The following is a 21,001-nucleotide window of genomic DNA, read 5'->3' as shown; positions in this document are numbered from 1 at the left end:
GTGTTTGTATCGTAGCCAGCTTTTCCCTTCAGGCTAACACATTGGCCCATGCAGTCACAGTTGACTTTGGAATCGCTGGCACAGCTGTAGACATTCCTTGCTGACATCCAACCACCAGCGTCATGGGCCGCTTCTTGTGGGCCACGCCGACGCGATTACGCTTACGACCATCGTCTACGGTCTGTCATCGGGCGGTGTATACTACAGGCGTCCAGCGTCCAGCTCGTGTCATTTTCTCCGGAATTCAACCCACAGGCACACCGCACCTCGGTAATTTTGCTGGCGCCATTCGCCAGTGGATTAAGTTACAGAACGAGCCTTCGGAAGCATGCAAACGGTTTTTCAGTGTTGTCGACCTTCACGCCATCACAGTACCCCAACAGGCACATCAGCTTCGGCGTAGTAAACGCGAGACGATGGCCGCCTTGATAGCCGCGGGGCTTGACCCACAGCGATCTGTTCTTTTCAATCAATCGTCCGTAAGTCGAATGCCCAGTCACGCACATGAGAGGCCTTTCATGCCTGACTTTTCATATCATAGGTTGCCGCACACTCCGAGCTCATGTGGATCTTGAGCTGCACAGCGTCAATGGGCTCACTCTCGCGGATGACGCAGTGGAAGGTACGTTCCGATTTGCTCTATCTGCAGATCTCGTCTGACAAAGAGCGGAATAGAGTAAGTTGTCGCTCACAGCGGACACCTCGCTTCAAGATGACGGAGTCAAGGCGGCTTTAAAACTGGGCCTCTTTTCCTATCCTGTCCTGCAGGCAGCCGACGTGCTGGTACACAGAGCCACCCATGTCCCTGTGGGAGACGACCAGCGGCAGCATCTTGAGTTTGCCCGCGAGTGTGCCAATGTTTTCAACAATGCCTACGGACAACACCTCGTTGTCCCCCAAACGTTGACTTGTAAGATGCCGCAAGCCGACGAGTTTGTAAAAGTATCTTCAAACTAACCAAGTCACAGCAAGGGCACGTCGCGTTATGTCCCTCCAGCAACCTCACAAGAAGATGTCCAAATCGTCGACTGACGCAAGGTCTCGGATCTTGATCACGGACAGTCCTGATGAGATCAACCAGAAACTCATGTCGGCGTTAACAGACTGCGATAACTCGGTCTCTTACGACCCAGTCAACAGACCTGGAGTATCAAATCTCTTGGAGATACTGTCCATCTTTGATGAAAGCGGTAGAGAACCCGCACAACTGGCCGACAGCCTTTCAGGGTATAACCTTAGAAAACTAAAGGAAAAGGTCTCAGAGAGCGTGGTGCTGGGTCTCAATGGCATCAGAGAGCGATACATTGACCTCCTTTCGGCCGATGAAGGTAAGTACCTCGACTTTGTGGAGGCGGAAGGTGCGCGGAAAGCTAGGGAAAATGCGGCAGAGACAATGGCTATTGTAAGAGAAGCCACTGGTCTCTGAAGGTCATACTGAGTGCACGATACACATCACACTCAACTGCTACATCAACTTGCAAATACCATCACCAAGATAGCTGTATCAACACTGTAAGAATGCACAACGAAAAATAGCAATGGATTCGGATCCGTCGTCGCGGGACTGATCACAATTCAGTGACTCTTCGACCCTGTACCAAAATGGGTGTGATCAGACGATGACCGGAACTCCGTTCTCTTTGATCTGACTTTACGACGCGTAGGCGAACTTGGAACCCCTGGCAGCAAGCCAGAACTCACGCACTACTTGGTTTGTCGCCCTTGAGCCTCGGAGGCTGGTCAAAATCGTTGTTAGCTTGCAATGCAAGGCGTGGTATATCACAACGACCAGCACGTACCTAATTACTTTCTTCAGAAACGCCTCTCGATCCTGCTGTGTCACTTGGTAGCCTACACAGTGCTCATCTCGCAAGGCATCCCCAAGCCATGAGCGTGATTTAGAGTGCTGGCTTATCATTTTCTTGAGGGGCTCGCTCAATTTATCGAGCTCACTTCTGGCACCCCCTCCGCCAATATTCTTGATGAGCGACCGAGCTAGGAGAGGGCCGAGTTGTCCAGTCGCTGTTTCAGCAGCTCTCTGTACGAGGTAATTTTCGTTTCTTAGTGAAAAAAAAGACGCCTGACTTGTGTCTTAGTATTGGAGCTTCATCAAGTCTCGATAATCGTCATCGTTACGTACCCAAAAGTCAGCAGCGGCAGCCTTAGGCAAAGGCTCCCTGCCATCAAGGACTCGGAGTGCAAAGAGGTAGAAGAACTCCGCCGAGCCCGAGAGCCCGGGATCAAGGAAGACTGCAGGGCACTTTGCAGTTAGTCTTGTCACGAATTCAATCGCACTCTGAGCTAGTTCGGTATCGCTGTCAGGTTCTGTGACTGGTCAGCAAGATGGTACTGATGAGGTTCGGAAATTGGTGCGATGCAGCTGGAAGCTCACCTGGAAGCTGTTGTAAGAGTCTCGTAACCCAAGAAAACAGATTGGAGCGAATAAGATTGAGTCCGCCATCGGGCGACTTGCCAAGTGAACTAATGAACGAGCAAGCCGCGCTCACGAAAAGGCCCAGTCGAGGCGTCGGTGGACCTTGTTGAAGCAGGTAAGTAGCTACGACATCTGGTGGGAACACGAAAGGTCCAGCCTCCGATTCCGAAAAACCTGTCCTGAAAATGGTACAGATAGTCTCGACAACTTCGGCATTGTCAGGAAACGATTGCTGCAGTCGCTGGATCATAGTGATGATACCAGACTGAATCTCCAGTAATAATTCCCGATGGCCAGCATAAGCATGGACTTGCAGTCTATCTGTTTCAATATCAATAGGGGCCTCTACAGGTGCTTTGAAGCCCTTCCCGATACTGACGAGGCACCTCAAGGATTTGAGCGCTAGGTGCTCCGCGACATTCGAAACGTCGTGTTCCACAAGACACCGGTGAGAGTGCTCGAATCTAGGCGACGATGTGGCCCGCAAACTGTCGCTGACATCTTGCCGTACGAAGCTCAACAGGGTATCGAGGTCGCGGAGTCGTTCTTGATCATCTGGTATGGCATAGACAACAGAAGCAATGGCGCCGAGAACCCTTTCGCTCGCGGCACAGTCAATCTGCTGGCGTGTCGATAACATGCTGTACTGATCCAGGAAAGCACCTGATTCACTGGCTAGACTTTGCTGCGACGAAGAGCAGAGGCGTTGGATGGACTTGGCAGCAGGCCCGGCAAGCGCAGCGTCTGGCAAGACAGAGAACAGGAGCGTCAGGGCAGCTGGTAGGCTCGCGGTCTCACGCTCGAAGAATTCTGCGTATCGTTCAAGAAGCAATATACAGGTCTGACGCGTGCGGGGTGGCAGCCTGCTATCTGTTTGCTGGAGTGTGTGAAAAAGTGGCGATGAAAAAACCGTACGTAACGATTCATCACATATGTCACCAGCCACGCAGTCTGCGAGTGCCCCGAGGCAGTAAGCTGCCGCTTCCAGTTCCAACCAATGTCCAGATGCCAGGCTTGAAAGCACCAAGTCCGCAAAAGAAGACACAAGACGGGACCCTATGATAGTAAACGATGACTGTAAGAGATCTGCGACATCTTTCCTCGCATCACCAAAAGCTATGCGGTCGGATGAGTCCCACTCCGCAAAGTCCTGTGCAGGCGGGAAGATCACCTTGCGCCAGATGCCCGAGACAAGCTCCACAACATGTGACGATGCTGCAGACACCCAGGGCTGAGCCTGATGATCATCGGAGCACATGCAATCGACAAGAGTCTCTACAAAGGTAGACCAAAACTCCAGTGCAGGAACAAATATCCTATCGTCGCTGATTGGATAGCCCTGCGCGTGGAGCAACCCACGAAGCCTCGTGAGAAAGTCTTGGCTGCGGTCGCCTGTGTTCTCAATAAGCAGTTGGACCTTGGAGTCGCCCAAGGCTAGCATCAACTGCCCAAATTGGACAGACTCAAAGTCGAAGTCTCCATCAACGAGTCGCTGGTAGCGGCCTCGCGCTGAGTCTTCTAGGAGAAGCGAGAAGAGGGCCTCGTAGTGGGCCTCAAGAAGAAATCCAGAGTAGTTCAATAGGGTATCGGAGAGAAGCTCAGCGGCGGCTTCGAATAGATCGGCAATCGATAGGGCTGACAGGACGGGGGGGATCAGAGAACGAAGCAACGGAATCGTCTCGTCACCTCGCGCAGCTAGCCGCTGAGAAAAGAGAATCCAAGACTATGATGACACCGAAGTCAGCATCGTGACGCGATTGCATAAAACAGAGTAAGTTGCGGTACCGCGAATTGCTGATACCATAAATCACAGACGTAGCTAAGAAAGATGTTTCCATTCGGCATACCTGTAAGGTCTTAATGCAGTCTCCTTGGAGACTGCGGTCCTCACTGGTTTGTGAGAACCCAGCTGAAAAACAGTGGCTCATGAGTGCAACAACATCAGAAATATTGCTGGCAATGGCTTCGTATATGCCCAAGCTACGTATGACAACCAGTGGGTCAGTTTGAGTCGCACTTTGCGTGCGTTTTTGGAACTCACTGTTTGCTAGCATTGGCGTCAATTTTACCTGCTTCTTCAACCAACGACCCAGCGAACCAGAGAACGGTCTGCAGCTTTCGTGAGTCGACGTCCCAGAGGATCGTCGACATCTCGGGAGGCACAGCAGTGATATCTACCGGCCAAGGTGACGATGAAGACATTGAAACACACAATGATCGTATGCAGTCGGGCCAAAGGTTGGGAAAGTGTATGAAGAACGCCACCAGGGCTGATGTTAGCTTCCTCACAACCATTGTCCCTGACCCATCTGTCAGTGACGCATGCAGCCACCGTATCATATTTTGAAGGAGCTCTAATGCATCAACATCGGAGAGACTTGCACTATGAGAGCGTTAGTGCGGTTTTTCGGAATCATTGTTGCTCGCAGACCATCGTCGAGGACACGCACCTCTCAGTGTTGAGTTTGACCATGATGGTCAAGGCCCCGAAGAACTTGATCTTGTCGTCTGCATGTCCAAGAAGATCGCGAGCGATTCGCCAGCCTGCTGATGATTTTTGCAGCCGATGAAGTTGTTCTTGTATATGACCTACGTTGTGGGAACTGGACGGCTCATACAGAGCGAAAACAAGCTAGATGTTGTATTAGATCGTCGACCTGGATCGCATGTGTGCAAAGGTAGCTGCCTCGCGTACTCACTGCCTCGACATCCTGTAGAGATGGTGATAATGACTCTCCCATGGTGATGACCCCAAACGTCAGTGATTAAAGCAATGATCTCCTAAGCACGGAGTAGTAGGGTATGGCCACTCTTCCCTTCCGCCATTCGGTAGGTGACGGATGAGCCGAGAGCAAAAATGCAAGCTTAAGGTCGGGCCTATCGCTCACTACCGTGATCAAATAATGTAACGTAAGGGTCTGGCTGCAAATTCGAGACGATAGTCGGTGCACACCGGCTGTCTAGCAAAGTAAACGTGATTTCAGCGGCGGGGATCAGGCTAGCTTTGTATGTGCATGAGTGCCCTCCTGCTCACGGCGGGGGTTCGATGTGTGGACGTAGATCCTGGGGCTTAGTCTATCTTGTCTTGCCTCCTCAGATTTCTGCTTCCGTCCGTGTGTCGGGGGAATACAGTACAACGTCGAGCGAAGAGGTTTGGATACATTGGGCACCTTACTGTCTGTCTGGGAGGCGGCAGCTGAAGCATGTCAGTGGGGTCGAGATTTGTCCCATAGTGGATGCCAAGGGTTCATTGACTTTGTGGGTATATCTCTGAACGCGTGTATGCATGAAGGCGTTTGTTGCCTGGAATGATCCGAAACCACGGGCAACCTACCTAACCTACCTAGGTAGGTGCCTTAGGTAATTAGCGGTGCGTAGTCCGTACCCCCTCACAAGACAAGATCATCTCACTATCTGCGAACAACCCAGTATCACTGAGTCTGGGTTCCCTCTTGACAGGGGGCAATTCATCTATCACTATCACATGTTAGGGAAGGCTTTGCAGAGCTATACGCTGCGCCGGGCATCTCGTGGCTCATTCATCTTGGTTTCTGGGACTGCTCTCGCCACTTCACAGTGTTCCTCCTTTCCAATTCCAGTATTTACTCACGAAACCCTCAAACGCCATTCTCGATCCCTGACCTCAGTGCCAATCATGGAGAAAGTCGATACGTCTGGTCGTCTTTCGAAACTGAGGGAGCTCATGAGAGCACATTCAATCGACGTGTATGGTAAGTCTTGGCCGGTCCGATCCCTCGTCCTTGGCACATGGTCTTATGTGAATATCTTAGTTGTTCCCTCGGAAGATAGCCATTCTTCGGAGTACATAGCGGCCTGTGATGCGCGACGGGAGTTCATCAGCGGCTTTAGCGGCTCTGCCGGCTGTGCAGTGATTACACTTGACAAGGCCGCTCTTGCTACTGATGGCAGATATTTCAACCAAGCCTCGAAGCAGCTTGACCACAACTGGCTATTGCTCAAGCAGGGTCTCCAGGATGTCCCTACATGGCAAGATTGGTCCGCAGAACAATCCGCCGGCGGGAAAACAGTTGCTGTGGATCCAGAACTCATTGCCGCAGCCGCAGCCAAGAAGCTGGCAGTAAAGATCCAAAAGTTCGGTGGCAGTGAGCTGGTTGCCCTAGAACGCAACCTTGTTGACGCAGTCTGGGGAAAGGATCGCCCTGACCGCCCGAGGAATCCTGTGGTGATCCTAGACACGGCGTTCTCGGGGAAGAACGTTGAGACAAAGCTGAGAGATTTGCGTCAAGAACTTGTGAAGAAGAATTCACTCGGCATGGTAGTGTCTATGCTGGATGAGATTGCCTGGCTCTTGAACCTGCGCGGCAGCGACATTCCCTACAATCCCGTCTTCTTCTCTTACGCTGTCATTACTCTCGACACTGCCACACTATTTGTTGACGACACCAAACTCCATCCCGACAGCCTTGAATACCTGAGAAAGAATGGTATTGTAACCAAGCCCTATTCTTGTATTTTCGATGACGTCAAAGCCTTGACGTCCTCGAAAGGTGTGCAGGGTAGAGAAAAGCGAACTCTTCTCTCGAGCAAGGCGTCCTGGGCTTTGAAGCGGGCACTTGGCGGCGATGACCTCGTTGAGGAGGTGCGCAGTTTCATCGGAGATGCAAAGGCCGTGAAAAACGAAGCTGAATTGGCAGGCATGAGGGCTTGCCACATCAGAGATGGCATTGCGCTCATTGAATACTTCGCCTGGCTCGAAGACCAGTTGGTGGCCAAGAGAACCGTGCTGGATGAGGTGGAGGCGGCAGACAAACTCGAAGAGCTCCGGCAGAAGCAAGAGAACTATGTCGGATTGTCATTTGACACCATCTCATCCACAGGCGCCAAGTACGTTTCCCAACCTGCGTTCTGCGCCCCGTTTTAGATATTCATTGTGGTTTATACTGACTCTTCACAAAAGCGCTGCTGTAATTCACTACAAACCCGAGCGTGGCTCATGCCCAGCCATCGACCCTGAAGCAATCTACCTCTGCGACTCGGGGGCTCAGTATCTCGATGGGACAACCGATGTGACTCGTACTGTTCACTTCGGCTGTCCCACAGCAGCCGAGAAGCTGGCTTATACGCTTGTATTGAAGGGTAACATTGCACTGGATAGCGCAATATTCCCAAAGGGGACGACAGGGTTTGCACTGGACTGCCTGGCGCGGCAGCACTTATGGGTAAGCTTCAACCTCGACATGAAGAAAATTGTGCTGACAAGTACTCTTTTCTCAGCGGGAAGGTCTAGACTACAGGCACGGAACTGGGCACGGTGTTGGGTCGTACCTGAATGTGCATGAGGGTCCAATTGGAATCGGTACCAGGGTCCAGTTCGCAGAGGTATCACTCGCTTCTGGAAACGTTGTCTCCATCGAACCAGGTTTCTACGAAGACGGTGCATTCGGCATCCGTATCGAGAACCTCGCTATCGTCAAGGAGGTCCAGACACAGCACTCCTTCGGTGACAAGCCTTACCTCGGATTCGAACACGTCACGATGGCTCCTTACTGCAAGAACCTTATCGACATCAACATTTTGACCACGGCAGAGAAAGAGTGGCTTAATGCCCATAACACGGACATTTTCAACAAGACAAAGGATGCTTTCAAAGACGACGCCTTAACCCTTGCATGGCTGACTAGAGAAACACAGCCCATTTGAAATTGGCAAGCTGTGTATAGCTTACTAAAGCACCATGGAGCATTCCCATCAGAACCGCGCAAACGCCGCTAGTGTAAATGTAGCAGCGAATGACAACCGGAATACTGCATTGTTGAACGGCTGGTTTAGTATGGCCCGGCTCAGCCGCTGCCTCAGCCCGAGCAGCTCGGGGATATCAACCCCCCATCGGTGTACGACCTACAGTGCTTTGTTTTAATCGAGTGCATGACATCGGGATTCTCTTCCTCTCCCACGATAAACTTACGTGCAATGTGAGCATGGCTAGGCCAGATATGAAGACTATAGCCTGGGAAAAGAACCCTAAGACCAGACCGGCGCCGAAACCTGCCCAGGTTAGATCGCCTTCCGTGCCAATTCCTGCCACGCTCTGTTCGATGCCACTTCAGCTCATACCTGCCATGCTACCCCGGGAACAATCCCTCACGAAGTCGGCATTCAGTGTTACCCGAGTCGAATGTGAAAGCGGTGTCCGCTTATTGCTCGAACTAGTCGCAAGCTTGTTCTGTGAATCGAGCCTGAATGCACGTCGACATTGCAGAGTATAGGCTAAGCCCAAGCCTGTGCCAGCTTGTAGTGGTAGGCGCCACCTGAAGGGCGTGACGGGAAAGCGGTGCATGATTAAAGAAGCCGGTCTGTGTGACGGTTTGAGAGGCAGATTTGGTTGATACTACAGAATGGGTGCCAGAGTGGAGGTAGTGCCAGCACCTTTTATCATGTACTCGTTGACTGTGGAATGAGACCTATGGTGACGTAGTACGGGTTGGCCAAGCGCTAGTCAAGTTACGGGTACGGCACCCCAAAAATGAAACCGCGCTAGATCACCAATCCTGTCGCAACATGAGCAATCACCACTTACATACCTATTCTCCGCTAGCTTCACGTGTGTCAGTTGATTTCATCGTTGCACTAGGAAAACGAACATCGACCTTGTAAATGAAATCAGGTAGTAATACCTTGCCCTAGCTACAGACCTGACCTTACTCTCCGGAACGCCTAGTGGGAAGGGGGACACTCAAGGACAATGACCGAACTGAACGTTCCCAGGCCAGTCGTTCTCTCGCTGGCACTTGCAATGTCGCCTCCCACGGAACAAACCCAGGGTATATGTAAATGAGAACATAGCGTTCCCTTCTCATCAGATTCCTCTCCTCAGCCCACAACCCAGGATCCGTCATATCACCTCGTCCCAAGCAAGCTCATGCTCCTCGTATCCTTCGTGCCAACTGAATGTCCTTTTGCATGATGGTTACTCGTTTGGCATGTATTGCACAGAGATTGGTGTCTTCAAAGAGATGCACCATGAAAGCCTCCGCAGCCTCCTGGAGTGCCAAAATTGCTTGCGACTGCCAGCGCATCTCCTCATCACGTGGTCGACACGACATCGCGATCTCTCTGACCTGTCAATGCGATCAGCATAAGTCTATCCTGTCTCCATGGGCCAGAATGCACCCACCAGTCGGGCAAATGGAAGCTTTCGCAATAACAAATCGGTGCTACTTTGATACTTCCGGATTTCGCGGAGCGCTACCGTACCAGGACGATATCTTCGTTTCGCACGTTGCGGAACAGGGTCACCAGCTGGATTCATGTCAGATTAGCTTGGAGGCGAACACCTCATGAAATCGGTCCCACTGACGTTGCACATCGTTGGGTCGAGACTTTCGCGTACTGGCGTCGGACTTTCTGCTGGTACCTGAGCGTGGTGGCATGGTTCTAGAAAAGTGCTGATGTCTCGGCGTGAAGGCAGGTGGGTTTTCGGGGAGGTCGAAGCGTGAAGAAGACAAGATAGTGATGTCGTCCGCAGTTGATTGCTACAAATTCCGGCCAAGCGAGATGCTTTTCTTCTTCGGTTTTTGGGGGGGGGGGGGGGGGGAGGGGGTGGTGAGGATTGTATCGTTGCGATGCCGAGGCGCGACAAGACGCGACGCGACACAGGTCCGTTCCAGCCAGAGGCAAGCCTGTTCGGAGCGCGTATCTGAGACGGGTCTGTCTAGCACGCCGTTCGTGGTAAAGTAATGATTGCAGCTTCGTATGGTACTCGTCGCTTCAAGTGGTGACAGCAAATGACAGTCTGAATGGGGGGTAGAGGATCTGGGGATGTTATCAACTCGTCTATAGAATTCCTGAGGCCCTCGAAGTACAATTAGCGCGCTGGGCAATATGTGTTGGCTGGGTACCAGCCACGCGGATTTTCAACGAGGAACATGAAGTAGAACAACGCGGCGCGTGATGCCGCGCACGGACACATAATCTGAGCGCGTCCCCTAACTAAGGGTTCCGGGGCAGTAATGTCCCATAATTGCATGCATGTCCTGAACCATGAGGTTCAAGTGATATGCAAGTACGTGCAAGTCAAGTATCCTTACCCATCTCCCGAGGCGCGACCTGATGGCGCCAAATTGTGGCGGGGCCCAATGTGTTATCTGTCACCTTCCGTCATGATTCTGGCTTTATCAAGAACACCAAGCAGCATTGCAGGTGCGCCCTCCCGGATGCTGAAGCGGCCACCTCACCATTACACCGATCTATGCCCAGTCTCATTGCGCCACAACCGACGAAGACCTTGGTTTCTGGGGTGCATTCCAGCATTTCAACCTTCTGCGATCCATACGATTGTTCCTTCGTCCATATACTGTCACGTCTCTGCGGGAAGCTATCGTGCATTCATCGCAAGCCAGCCTGGGCAATGACCGCTGATTCTCGCAGGGCTGCAGCAGTGCCGGAATAAATTATAAGAGATGGACCAAATGATGGGAGATGGTGGAAGACTTCCACTTGAAACATGGTTCTGGGAAATGCCGATATGCACTAGGTGGTGGACTACTGCCACACTGTTGACCAGTGCTCTCGTGCAGTGTCAGATGGCAACACCTTTCCAACTATTTTACAGTTTTCGCGCAGTATTTGTCAAATCGCAGGTGGGGGCATTTTCCTGAGCAATCGATACTGGTCATCAAGCTAATTCATCTGTTCGTGCAATCAGTACTGGCGACTATTGACGACATTTCTATACTTCGGGCCATTTTCCTTGGATCTTCTGTTTCACGTCTACTTCCTCCAGCGCTATGCCCGGCTCTTGGAAGAGTCATCAGGTCGCTCTCCCGCGCATTTCTCCTGGTTGCTCATGTACGCCATGACAAGTCTTATTCTTCTCTCGCCCCTGGTGTCAATGCCATTCCTTGGACATCCGCTGTCCTCGACACTCGTTTACATCTGGTCTCGACGTAATCCCGACACAAGGTTGAGCTTTCTAGGGCTCCTAGTATTCACCGCGCCATATCTCCCGTGGGTACTGATGGCTTTCAGCTTAGTTCTCCATGGGTCTGTTCCAAAGGATGAGATTATGGGCGTGGTCATTGGGCACATATGGTACTTCTTCACTGACGTCTACCCACCCCTGCACAATGGCTCACGCCCTTTTGACCCACCTAGCTGGTGGCGACGAATCTTCGAGAGGAGACCAGCCAACGAAGCTGTGGACGGCACAAACAACGACATATTGGCCATGGGTGCCCCTGAACTTGCCGCAGAGGTTCTATGAGCGTCTCGTCGGCGCCAATACGACAGGCTAGGCGAATGAATAGAGTGGCGTGAACGCCGGAAGAACAAGAGGATCGCGGTGCTAAAAGTTCTTTCGATCATGGTGTCCTGATCAAAGGAACCGGTTTCACTTCCCCAACGAGTGGCTGAACAGATCTCTGACGGGCCATAAGATAGCTCCAGTGGGAAAAATAAAATCGTGCGAGGTGATGCAAAATGCATACTTTCACCCTGCTCCATGCGACGGCAGTGGAGCTTATGACCGAGAGACTGATTACAGCCCGGTGACCTGGTAGACAACGATAACATGAACGTCACCAAGGCTACCTAGCGATTTTTTTTCAGGTAGTTCAACTAGCTCTTGCACAAACCATTCATGCTGAAATCTGCACTGTAGTGGTATTGTGATATGGACAACTTTCTGGCAATCCTAAGAATCTCCTAACAATAGAAAGCCAGAAAGCCCATGTTGAAGAGCGATGGCGATAGTGTTGTGAGAAAGTCGATATCCTACGTAGGCGGCTGCCGTCGTATCGTACCCCAATAGCCTCCAACTGCCGTTGAAGAGCACACGTGGAGCAATCCGAACTGTGGATGCTAATACCTGAAGGAGGGACAAAGCACCACAACCAGCTTGACCTCTGATTGCGTCATTTCATACTTAAATAAAGCGCCGACCCCACCACAAAAGTTGCGCTCACACAACCAACGTCCACCATCAATCGTGACAATTGATCAGTATTCACGCCCTTCTCTCAGCATCCCTATCACCCATATTTACTACCGTATCTTGGGTCGACGCTAACCTGCAACGATGAAAGCCTATTGGTTTGATAACCTGCCTGTAAGCCGACTTTCAAGCAACGTCTTTGGTGAGATTGGTCGACTGACAACAACTTCGCGATCAGGGCGACCAGCGGCTTCCCCATGATTCTGGGAACGCAGTCGACGAGGAGGGGCTACAGAAACTCGGCGTCTACTATCACAATATATCAGACATTGAAGGGGTGAACCAGCTAGCCGCAAAGAAAGGCTACAAGAACCGCGACGAGATCATTGTTTCTCCAGAGAAGATGGGTGATGTGTATGAGGATAAAGTGAAGAGTTTTTTCAACGAACATCTTCATGAGGACGAGGAGATAAGGTATGTCCGTGATGGGCAAGGATTCTTTGATGTCCGCAGTCGCGACGATGAATGGGTGCGCATCCGCGTGGAGAAGGTACCAGATTACTTACTTGGCAAGTTGCATGCTTGGGTCAAACTAACTCCTCCGTTAGGATGACTTGATTATCCTACCGCCTGGTATATACCATCGGTTCACCACAGATGAAACGAATGTAAGTTCACGTGCGTGCCCGCAGTACAGCCCAGCCTCACACAGACCAAACTTGACCCTCTCACCCTCTCACCTCATGCCTAGTTGCTCCATGCTCAACATGTGTACAGTACATAAAAGCAATGAGGCTCTTCAAAGACGAACCAAAGTGGACTCCACTGAACCGGTCATCTGACCTGGACGCGAACCCTCATCGTCAGCAATATAGTAGGGAATACCTGGCAAGCCCGACAGCTTGATGACACAACGGTAGTCCGGGGCGAACAGGATACCGACATACCCACCTCCTACGTGCAAAGCAGAGCCCGCCTTGTCTCTTTGCTTTGAAGAGGGTTTACACAGCATGCAGAGAGACAAGGTTCAATAATACACAATTACTCACAAGCTGAACCTTCCCCCTGGCAAGGCCGCCGAAGCCAACTCGTGAAGCTCCGCGGTCTAAAAGGACAAATGCCTTGTAACCAAAGCCTTACCTGCTTAAACTGCGTCCAACATATGCCGCTCGTTCACTAACAGTGCTGTAGCTGGACCACATGACGTCCTGTCCAGCGTTGCACTTTCGTTTTGTACCGGATGGAGTTCATGACTGATGAGTGAGGATGCAAGGTTCTAGATTGATTGTCTGGAGGGCGCGCATAATCGTGAGCATCGGCTGCCTCCAGACTTAGCTGGGATATTCACAGTCGATCGAGTTCACATAATCGGTCCTTTGATGACTGAAAACGGCCGTGCTCTGTTAAGGCTCGGTCTTGGATTCTTGTGGTGACAGGGCTTCACGCGCCGCTGCCTTGGTGGTCTCGTAATTTTGACCCCAACCGCCGGTACGCCATCCATTCGTGAGAGAGAGCCCCATTTCCATCGTCGCGATCCAGGGAGCTTCAAGCCTTGTCAGCCTCCCTCTTCTCCTTCTGTCGGGGAAATGTTAGCATTGATCTGTCTTTTTTTTGTTTTTGTTTTTTTTTGGTTGGACGGATGGGATTTCCTGTCCCGATGGGAGCCTCGTACCAGAGCCCTGGCGGTGCCGTGAAGAGCATGGCGGTGGTTGCGACGGAACTTAGGGTCAGTGCCCTTGAGCGAAGGGTACCTGGCTGTCTTGGGCTTCTTGATCCTGTAGGTAGGAATGGTGTCAGTACCTCCGCTTGCGCATTGCAACCTGTCGAAATAGTTCCCAACGTACCCGTTACGGTGCGCCTTGCGCGACTGGTTGTGCTGCGAGGAGTTCTTGGACTCTAACGTTGTTGTCAGAATAGGGTACAGACAAGATGCGATTCGTTTAGACTTGACATACTGGCCATTGCTGCGACTGTACTCCTGCTTAGATGGTGTCGGGTTGAAGGATAAGGGCGTCAATTGCGAAGGTCGATTACAGATCGAATGGCCTTCTGCTGGTGGTTGTGGGGAGAGATTTCCGTGCCCTAAGATTATTCGCTTACCTAATACACACTCGCCTACATCTGAGAATCAAGCCGCAGCTTGGATTAATGGAGTAGCAGCTGACATAAGGCACTATTTACGTACGTACCTAACCATCGCACCCAAGGGTGTGTTGCGTTACCTTCATCTCAGGCTCACTTTTAGTAAGGATCCCTGTTGCGGCTATTCATCATTCAAGTAAGGTCAATGCGGATCTGATTTCATTACGCCTACATAACCAAGACCGAAAAGACCACGAGGACACAGAACTTGGCGCATGCACGTGAAGTGCACCACACAGACGAGTCGCCGGGGAATACTTAATTGACGGAACAGGTCTTACAGAGCTACGTATGTGTTCACAACCAATATCCTCGCAATCCGCAATTCTTCGCGCATGCTGGCATTTGCTCATCGGGAAACCAGAGGCTTGACTTGCGACACCTGTTGCAGTAGCCCTCCGCTTTGTGAGATCTTTTCGAGTTGCTTTGCACGCATTGTCTTGAGATAACGCAAAAACAAGACAAACATTAACTCCATGCTGTAATTCAGATCGTCAGTCATATACACACATAATAATACGGTTCGTCAGTGGCGCTTACCGTTCCTTGGTCATCATGAGAATTCCCTGCACGAGCAGTCCCTTCAGTATCTGAGGCGCAATGCCCTTGAACAGACCAAGTGGCCCTTCTCGCTCCAGGATGAATTGCATCACCTCAATGAAGCTGCTGAATGGCTTTCCCTGTCTTTCCGGGGGTGGGCGAGATTGTAACCCGACCTTGGCAACAATTAGAGGTTGCGTAGCCAATGTTGCAAGCGACTTAGACATGGCTCCGAGCACTTGCGGGTGTTAGTCAGATATAGTCCACGTCGCTTCACGCTTGCCACTTACAGAAAGCTTCCCAAGGCTTAAGACTGCTTTTCCCAGGGAATATGACCTCTTTCAGCCTCTCATAAGCCCCATAGGTGATGGCAGGGTTCACTACCAACACCAAGCTAGCCTTGAGGCCCCTCCACAGGCCGAAGACGCCATCACTGCCCTCGACAACTTCTCGTCCTGTCTCCCAGAAACCCTTTCGTTCGCCCTTGCGTTGGGTTTGCTGTCTTGTGGTGACCACTGCAACCGGTATTGTGCAAAGCTGGGCCACAGCACCAGCGACCGCACCCAGCGCAAGTTCGGTGATGGTAGAAGGAGGAGCTGTTGTTTTGGCTGATTTGATATAGAATGTTCGAACGATGGAATACCAGTAGAAGTAGGCAAAGTTCGTGGAAGCCACACCAAGAAGTGACCCGCTCATGCCTGCGTACAGGCCTTGAATGCCATCTTCTGCAGCAATCTTTGACAGGGCATCCCATGTTGAACTGTAATGCGGCTCGGCGGCTTCGGCGGCGGCGTCGGGTACATTTCCTGTTTCCTTGGTTGGCCGTGCTTTGACCTGTACTTGTAGTCTTGTTTTGACTCTTACAGAGACACAAACCAGTCAACTTCACAATTCATGCAGAGCTGCGAGAGAGAGGGAGAGAAAGAGCTGCCCCCCCCGTAATTGATGTGGTGCAAGAACTTACATGTCGAGAGGGTAGACAAGAGCATTCGCCAGAACGGCACCTGAAGCGCCTGCGACGGCGCGGCCCCATGGGGCGAGATTGACGGGCTTCGACTGCGCGGCCATGTCGTTCTGCTATGTGGTGAGTAATGTACCGAGAAGCTGTTCGCAATATGTTCCAATTAGGACGGCGTGGTGGTATCCCCGCGAATTGAGGTAGCTCGCACTGGCTGGCCGACCTCGGTTCGTTGCACGCCTGTGATCGGTTTGAAGCAACGGAGGATAGATAAATATGTCTGTCGGGTGATGTAGATGGCATGCGATGGAAAAATCAAAGAATGTCTACCTAGAGTGTCTGTGACCTAGACACCCGTTGTCCAAGAGGCGCGCAAACCAGCTTTAACTCCAGGAAAGGGCGACGTCGGGTGTCGGGTGTCGACCTCGGCCTCAAGAGCCGTCTCGTGCTCGGTTAATAGATCTCAGGTCCCGTAGCGCACGCACGTCACTTGGTACTCGCGGTGTAGCTGATAAGGGGGGTGAAATGCCGGTTGCACATCCGCCAGAGCCAAAGGCAAGAAGGCACCATAGTAGGTCGGGCGGGGGACCTCGGCTACGCCGACACACCGTGTGGTCCACTTTATTCGATGTCTCAAATGAGACATTTCGACCAACTGAAAGTATGTCTCTAATGTGCTTGATTGGTGTATAAGCATTACCATTCCACAACTCGTCACGTCAAGTTCACCCCACTGTGCACGGGACTGCATCGAGAGGCGTTTAGAGGGGTTGGTGCCTATTCACATTCATCATGCTATCGGGCCCGCTCTCAGTACCTGTTGAACCTCCAGCGCATCTTCGATCAGAGCTCTTATGAACCCCTTTGATCTCTTCTAAGTCCATATTTTGTTAGACAAGAGGCTTCTGACGCCTCAGCTAGTGGTATTCAGCCTTGATCCTTGTGCTGAAACACAATTGGTGCTTGCCGGTGTGTGTGTTGGTCGGTACCTTTCATGAGTCGTTTCTTGTTTTGCCAGCTCATGTATACAGGTTATCAGGTCATGAACAATGCCGAGCATCTCGCAACAGTAAGGCTGACTTTTGACCAACCATTTGGGATATCATTCTTGCAGGTGACGAACGTTCAAAGGCTGACCTGGCTGCAGAGTGAGGAGCAACTGTCACGGCAGGCCAACCGCGACACTAAGCAGGCTCTGCAACACGCAATTGCTTCCGCAGATTTCTATATGAAAGCCTATGCCGAGGCAACCAATGCGACTGACCGTCTTCGCCTGCGGCGAAAATGTCGAGAGATGATCACGTGGGCTGAGCAACTCAAATCAAAAGAGCCCGGCGGCATTTCATCTCCGCCTACGTACCGCAAGATCACGGGAGAAGAGGAGGCCATTCTTCGGAAATCATCCTACTTACACGCCTGTTTCTTTCCGCCATGGCAGTCCGACCCAAGCGATGATGTATTTGAGCTTCCCGCAGGGTATCCGCCATACACGTCAGTACTCCAGAACAATGATTTAACGTTTTAGGTCCTGATCAAACGCTTTGACATGTAGGGATCATACCGAGTATGCTATGTCCCATCAGCAGAACGATATTCTGGGAGGCTGGGAGCGACCTGACACTCTCGTCGGCTCTCTCTTACACACCGATGAGCCATTCAACGGTACCACTGCACTGATGGCCGCAAGTGGCGACAGTGACCTGGTCCAAGATATAACGACGGACTGTTCTGTGGTAGCTAGCCTTTGTGCAGCTATGGATGTTCTTGTCACAAAGTCGCGTGGCAAGCCGGTGCGTCTACCTGAATATGTATCACATGCGTTGTCCCTGACATTTTGTGTACAAAGCTTCTCTCACGCCTGATGTTTCCGTACGACCACACCAACGATTGTCCAAAGCTATCGCAGTCCGGGAAATACATATTCCGCATGCATTTCAATGGTTGCTTCCGTGAGGTAGTTATCGATGATCGACTGCCCGTATCACGAGCTGGCATTGACCGTAACTTATTCGTTGTTGATCGTCGTAATCCCGATCTGCTCTGGCCAGCACTTATGGAGAAAGCATATCTAAAAGTGCGGGGAGGTTATGACTTTCCCGGCAGCAACTCGGGTACAGATCTTTGGGTACTGACGGGTTGGATACCTGAGCAACTATTCCTCCAGAGGTAGGCGTTGCCTGGGAAAAGCAGATGGAGCTTTGACTCGAGCTAATAATAAGATCTAGCGAGGATGTGGATCTCAATCAAACCTGGAGTCGCATGCTGCAGTGTCAGCAAGAAAGAGACCTCATTATCACGCTGGGTACGGGACGCCTGACACACACCGAAGAGGATGCTCTGGGACTCGTTGGAGAGCACGATTACGCTGTGTTGAGGCTCGAAGAAGTGAACGGCGCTCGACGCCTCTTGGTCAAGAATCCGTGGTGCGACGGTCTCGTCTGGAAAGGAGCCGCGCTCAAAGAACACTCGCGTTCTACTGCGAATCCTCCATCGGTCGGGAGTGCCGGGGGCGCACACCTTGAAATGACAAGCACTGCGCCGTCACGCGGTACGTTTTGGATATCTCTTGAGGAAGTTGCCCAAAATTTCGAGTCCATGTATCTGAACTGGAACCCGAGCTGCTTCGGCCGTCGTCAGGACCACCACTTCACGTGGCACGTTCCAGCCATGAGCTGGAGTGGGACATTTGCGCACAACCCACAGTACTCAATATGTTCAAGCACTGGTGACACGGTCTGGATTCTTCTCAGTAGACATTTTGCAGACGCCGAACTAAGCATTGCGCGGAATCAAAGGTCAGGGTCGCTAGCCTCCGTTGCTAGACGTCTTGGCTACACCAGCATTTCGATATTCGACAATGGAGGTAAACGAGTGCAGGAGATCGGAGGAGCATTATACCGTGGCCCCTTTGTCGACTCCCCCCAGACCCTGGCCAAGTTTGCCCTTGATGCAGGGAAAACGTACACTGTTGTCATGGCGCACGAAGAGCTGCCCTTGAACGAGTATTCTTGCACATTCTCTTTCTTCTCGGCTACAAATCTCAAGATAGGACCGGCCGAAGAGGTTATGCGTCACTACCGAGAGCTGTCCAGCTCATGGACGCGGAGGTCAGCGGGCGGAAACGCTTCTTCTCCTACTTACTCGGCAAACCCGCAGTTTAGCATCACCGTGTCACGGTCGACGCCACTTTCGATCCTGCTAACGACTGGTAGTCGTGATATCGCCGTCCACACAGACCTTGTGTGGTCATCGGGCAAACGTGTATCTTCAATTGGGAGAAAGGATGTTGTTGCAAGCTCTGGAGACTATCGTTGCGGCAGCGCGCATTCCCACGTTGCAAACCTCGAAGCCGGTACCTACGTCATTGTCTGCTCAACTTTCGAGCCAGGACAACTGTCCGATTTTGCGATACGAATCGGGACCATGATCGAATGTGCCGTACGTCCTGTTCCAGGGGACGGCGCAGGACTGCTATGCACTCGGCTGCCGACACTCGAATTTGCTGCAGGCGAAGAGCGCAAGCGAGCCAGCATCACGGCGCCTCGCCTCACGAGAGCATACGCGTCAGCCCGCTGCCCCGTGCTGTCGGACGAGAATGGGCAACACATTTCTCATGCTGCCATTCGCATAGTAGTCATGTATGGCCGTGGGCCGAATGCGTCTATTCATGCCATTTCGTGCGAAGGGGAGTTTCGAGATCCGACTACCGCCGTAAGGACGCCCGAGTTCGATGTCGAGCCTGATCGGGTCCGGCACGAGGGTTTGTGGATCGTGATAGAGCAGCTAGGAAGTCATCGTGCATGGAGTGGCATCGAGGTTGAGATTCTTGGCGATAACCTCATTCGCTCCCGCCCGTGGGAGGATCTGGATTGACCGAGTAATTATTTGCATTCGCCAAGTGCTCGTCTCACTGGTGCTTTCGCTTCGAGGTTCTTTAGCAATTTCGGGCCCCATGATTGTAGACGAAGTCTTTTGCCTTTGCGTTAAACGTGCGCGATGAGCCATCGAGGCCATTGAGGTCATGCTGCGTACGCTTGGTAACCGAGACGTGACAAGCAGCAGCAAACAGAGAAGCAAGACGTCAAGATCCCCGTTGTTCTGATGACATAAAACAAAACCACCATTCTCACCGCACATAAAGGAATGGAGACACCATGGAATAGCTGACCAAGCCATCTTAGGTAAGACGAAGTCGACGCCATAACATCACATCGGCCACATCACCCCTTCACCGCAACGCCAGAACTCAAGACGCTTTCCCTCATGAGACCAGATGCGAAACAAGAAAAAAAAAGGCAGGCCCTCGAAACATGACATGTCGTCCGCTGTCCGATACCCTGAGAAAGGACATCCTTGTTTCGAACACGCAAGCCTACAAGAAGAAACCCAGTACCGCGTTCCCTACTGATTGATCTGGAACCAGCAATTGTCAGCCAGCCCCTCATCACTTCAGCAATCATATGTACATCATTCCGCTTTCGGCAGCTCCCCCAGAGGACCGGTCGAGGCCGGAGACATAAAATACGCCAAATATGTACTCGGAAGATGAGCATGACCAAAGTGAAGTGGAAGAAGAAAGGGAAGAAATGGTTGCGTCGCATGCCTGAATCGCATCATGTGGTACCACCTCGCCGCCGCCTCCCACGATTAGGACCATCTGGCCTCTGTGACAAGACCTCTCTGAGCAGCGGATCATCCTTGTCAGTGCCCACGTGATGAACCCGAACATGCCTGATTGTGCATCATTGTCAGCATCTTACTGAGAGAAAGAGCTCCTGAACTCTTGCTATGTGATAGATGAACACTTCTGATGATCGAATACGTACCTCTGAAGGTTGTCTGGGCGCGGATACTTGTGCTCTCTATCGGGACAGAACGGGCAAACATATCCTGGTGATTCGTGGACTAGACCGTGTCGAATCATCTCGTTTTTCCTTTTGAAGCCTTTGCCGCCTTCACTACGCGGGCATCCTTGAACTGCACAGTAGTGTGGTCGGGCAGACGAGTGTACGTT

The 21,001-nt window shown here is 51.7% G+C and overlaps 8 protein-coding genes across 8 annotated transcripts; 4 read left to right on the top strand and 4 right to left on the bottom strand.

The window, feature by feature from the left end:
* Positions 1–122: 122 nt before the first annotated feature.
* Positions 123–1,426, top strand: MSW1 (Tryptophan--tRNA ligase, mitochondrial; the record flags this gene model as incomplete). Its single annotated transcript, XM_028642951.1, has 4 exons — positions 123–479; positions 542–622; positions 676–910; positions 969–1,426. 4 exons carry the CDS (start codon positions 123–125, stop codon positions 1,424–1,426), a joined length of 1,131 nt encoding a protein of 376 aa, XP_028493413.1.
* A 225-nt stretch (positions 1,427–1,651) lies between these two features.
* On the bottom strand, positions 1,652–5,175 carry D7B24_008867 (uncharacterized protein; the record flags this gene model as incomplete). The annotated part of the gene is made up of 13 exons (XM_028642950.1): positions 1,652–1,736; positions 1,800–1,834; positions 2,141–2,250; positions 2,296–2,325; positions 2,393–2,399; positions 2,934–3,219; positions 3,490–4,157; positions 4,282–4,414; positions 4,476–4,608; positions 4,724–4,734; positions 4,885–4,942; positions 5,024–5,066; positions 5,134–5,175. The coding sequence occupies 13 exons, from the start codon at positions 5,173–5,175 to the stop codon at positions 1,652–1,654; spliced, it is 1,641 nt and encodes a 546-aa protein (XP_028493412.1).
* A 914-nt stretch (positions 5,176–6,089) lies between these two features.
* Positions 6,090–8,116, top strand: D7B24_008866 (uncharacterized protein; the record flags this gene model as incomplete). Its single annotated transcript, XM_028642949.1, has 4 exons — positions 6,090–6,165; positions 6,226–7,300; positions 7,374–7,635; positions 7,691–8,116. The coding sequence occupies 4 exons, from the start codon at positions 6,090–6,092 to the stop codon at positions 8,114–8,116; spliced, it is 1,839 nt and encodes a 612-aa protein (XP_028493411.1).
* A 1,441-nt stretch (positions 8,117–9,557) lies between these two features.
* CSE4 (centromeric DNA-binding histone H3-like protein cse4) lies at positions 9,558–9,846 on the bottom strand (the record flags this gene model as incomplete). Its single annotated transcript, XM_028642948.1, has 2 exons — positions 9,558–9,715; positions 9,774–9,846. 2 exons carry the CDS (start codon positions 9,844–9,846, stop codon positions 9,558–9,560), a joined length of 231 nt encoding a protein of 76 aa, XP_028493410.1.
* Positions 9,847–12,491: 2,645 nt separating this feature from the next.
* On the top strand, positions 12,492–13,253 carry ADI1 (1,2-dihydroxy-3-keto-5-methylthiopentene dioxygenase; the record flags this gene model as incomplete). The annotated part of the gene is made up of 4 exons (XM_028642947.1): positions 12,492–12,521; positions 12,586–12,897; positions 12,956–13,015; positions 13,125–13,253. 4 exons carry the CDS (start codon positions 12,492–12,494, stop codon positions 13,251–13,253), a joined length of 531 nt encoding a protein of 176 aa, XP_028493409.1.
* A 639-nt stretch (positions 13,254–13,892) lies between these two features.
* RPL29 (60S ribosomal protein L29) lies at positions 13,893–14,309 on the bottom strand (the record flags this gene model as incomplete). Its single annotated transcript, XM_028642946.1, has 4 exons — positions 13,893–13,922; positions 14,020–14,122; positions 14,192–14,243; positions 14,303–14,309. 4 exons carry the CDS (start codon positions 14,307–14,309, stop codon positions 13,893–13,895), a joined length of 192 nt encoding a protein of 63 aa, XP_028493408.1.
* A 279-nt stretch (positions 14,310–14,588) lies between these two features.
* ANT1 (ADP/ATP carrier protein) lies at positions 14,589–16,097 on the bottom strand (the record flags this gene model as incomplete). The annotated part of the gene is made up of 5 exons (XM_028642945.1): positions 14,589–14,610; positions 14,957–14,968; positions 15,030–15,267; positions 15,320–15,888; positions 15,994–16,097. 5 exons carry the CDS (start codon positions 16,095–16,097, stop codon positions 14,589–14,591), a joined length of 945 nt encoding a protein of 314 aa, XP_028493407.1.
* A 911-nt stretch (positions 16,098–17,008) lies between these two features.
* RIM13 (cysteine protease) lies at positions 17,009–19,860 on the top strand (the record flags this gene model as incomplete). The annotated part of the gene is made up of 5 exons (XM_028642944.1): positions 17,009–17,056; positions 17,135–17,478; positions 17,540–17,777; positions 17,834–18,153; positions 18,213–19,860. The coding sequence occupies 5 exons, from the start codon at positions 17,009–17,011 to the stop codon at positions 19,858–19,860; spliced, it is 2,598 nt and encodes an 865-aa protein (XP_028493406.1).
* Positions 19,861–21,001: the final 1,141 nt, after the last annotated feature.

The sequence above is a fragment of the Verticillium nonalfalfae genome, assembly GCF_003724135.2.
Source record: "Verticillium nonalfalfae strain VnAa140/NRRL 66861 chromosome Unknown scaffold_82, whole genome shotgun sequence".
Lineage (NCBI taxonomy): Eukaryota > Fungi > Ascomycota > Sordariomycetes > Glomerellales > Plectosphaerellaceae > Verticillium > Verticillium nonalfalfae.
Note: the sequence above shows the minus strand (reverse complement) of the source record. Positions and strands in the feature narration are given on the sequence as shown.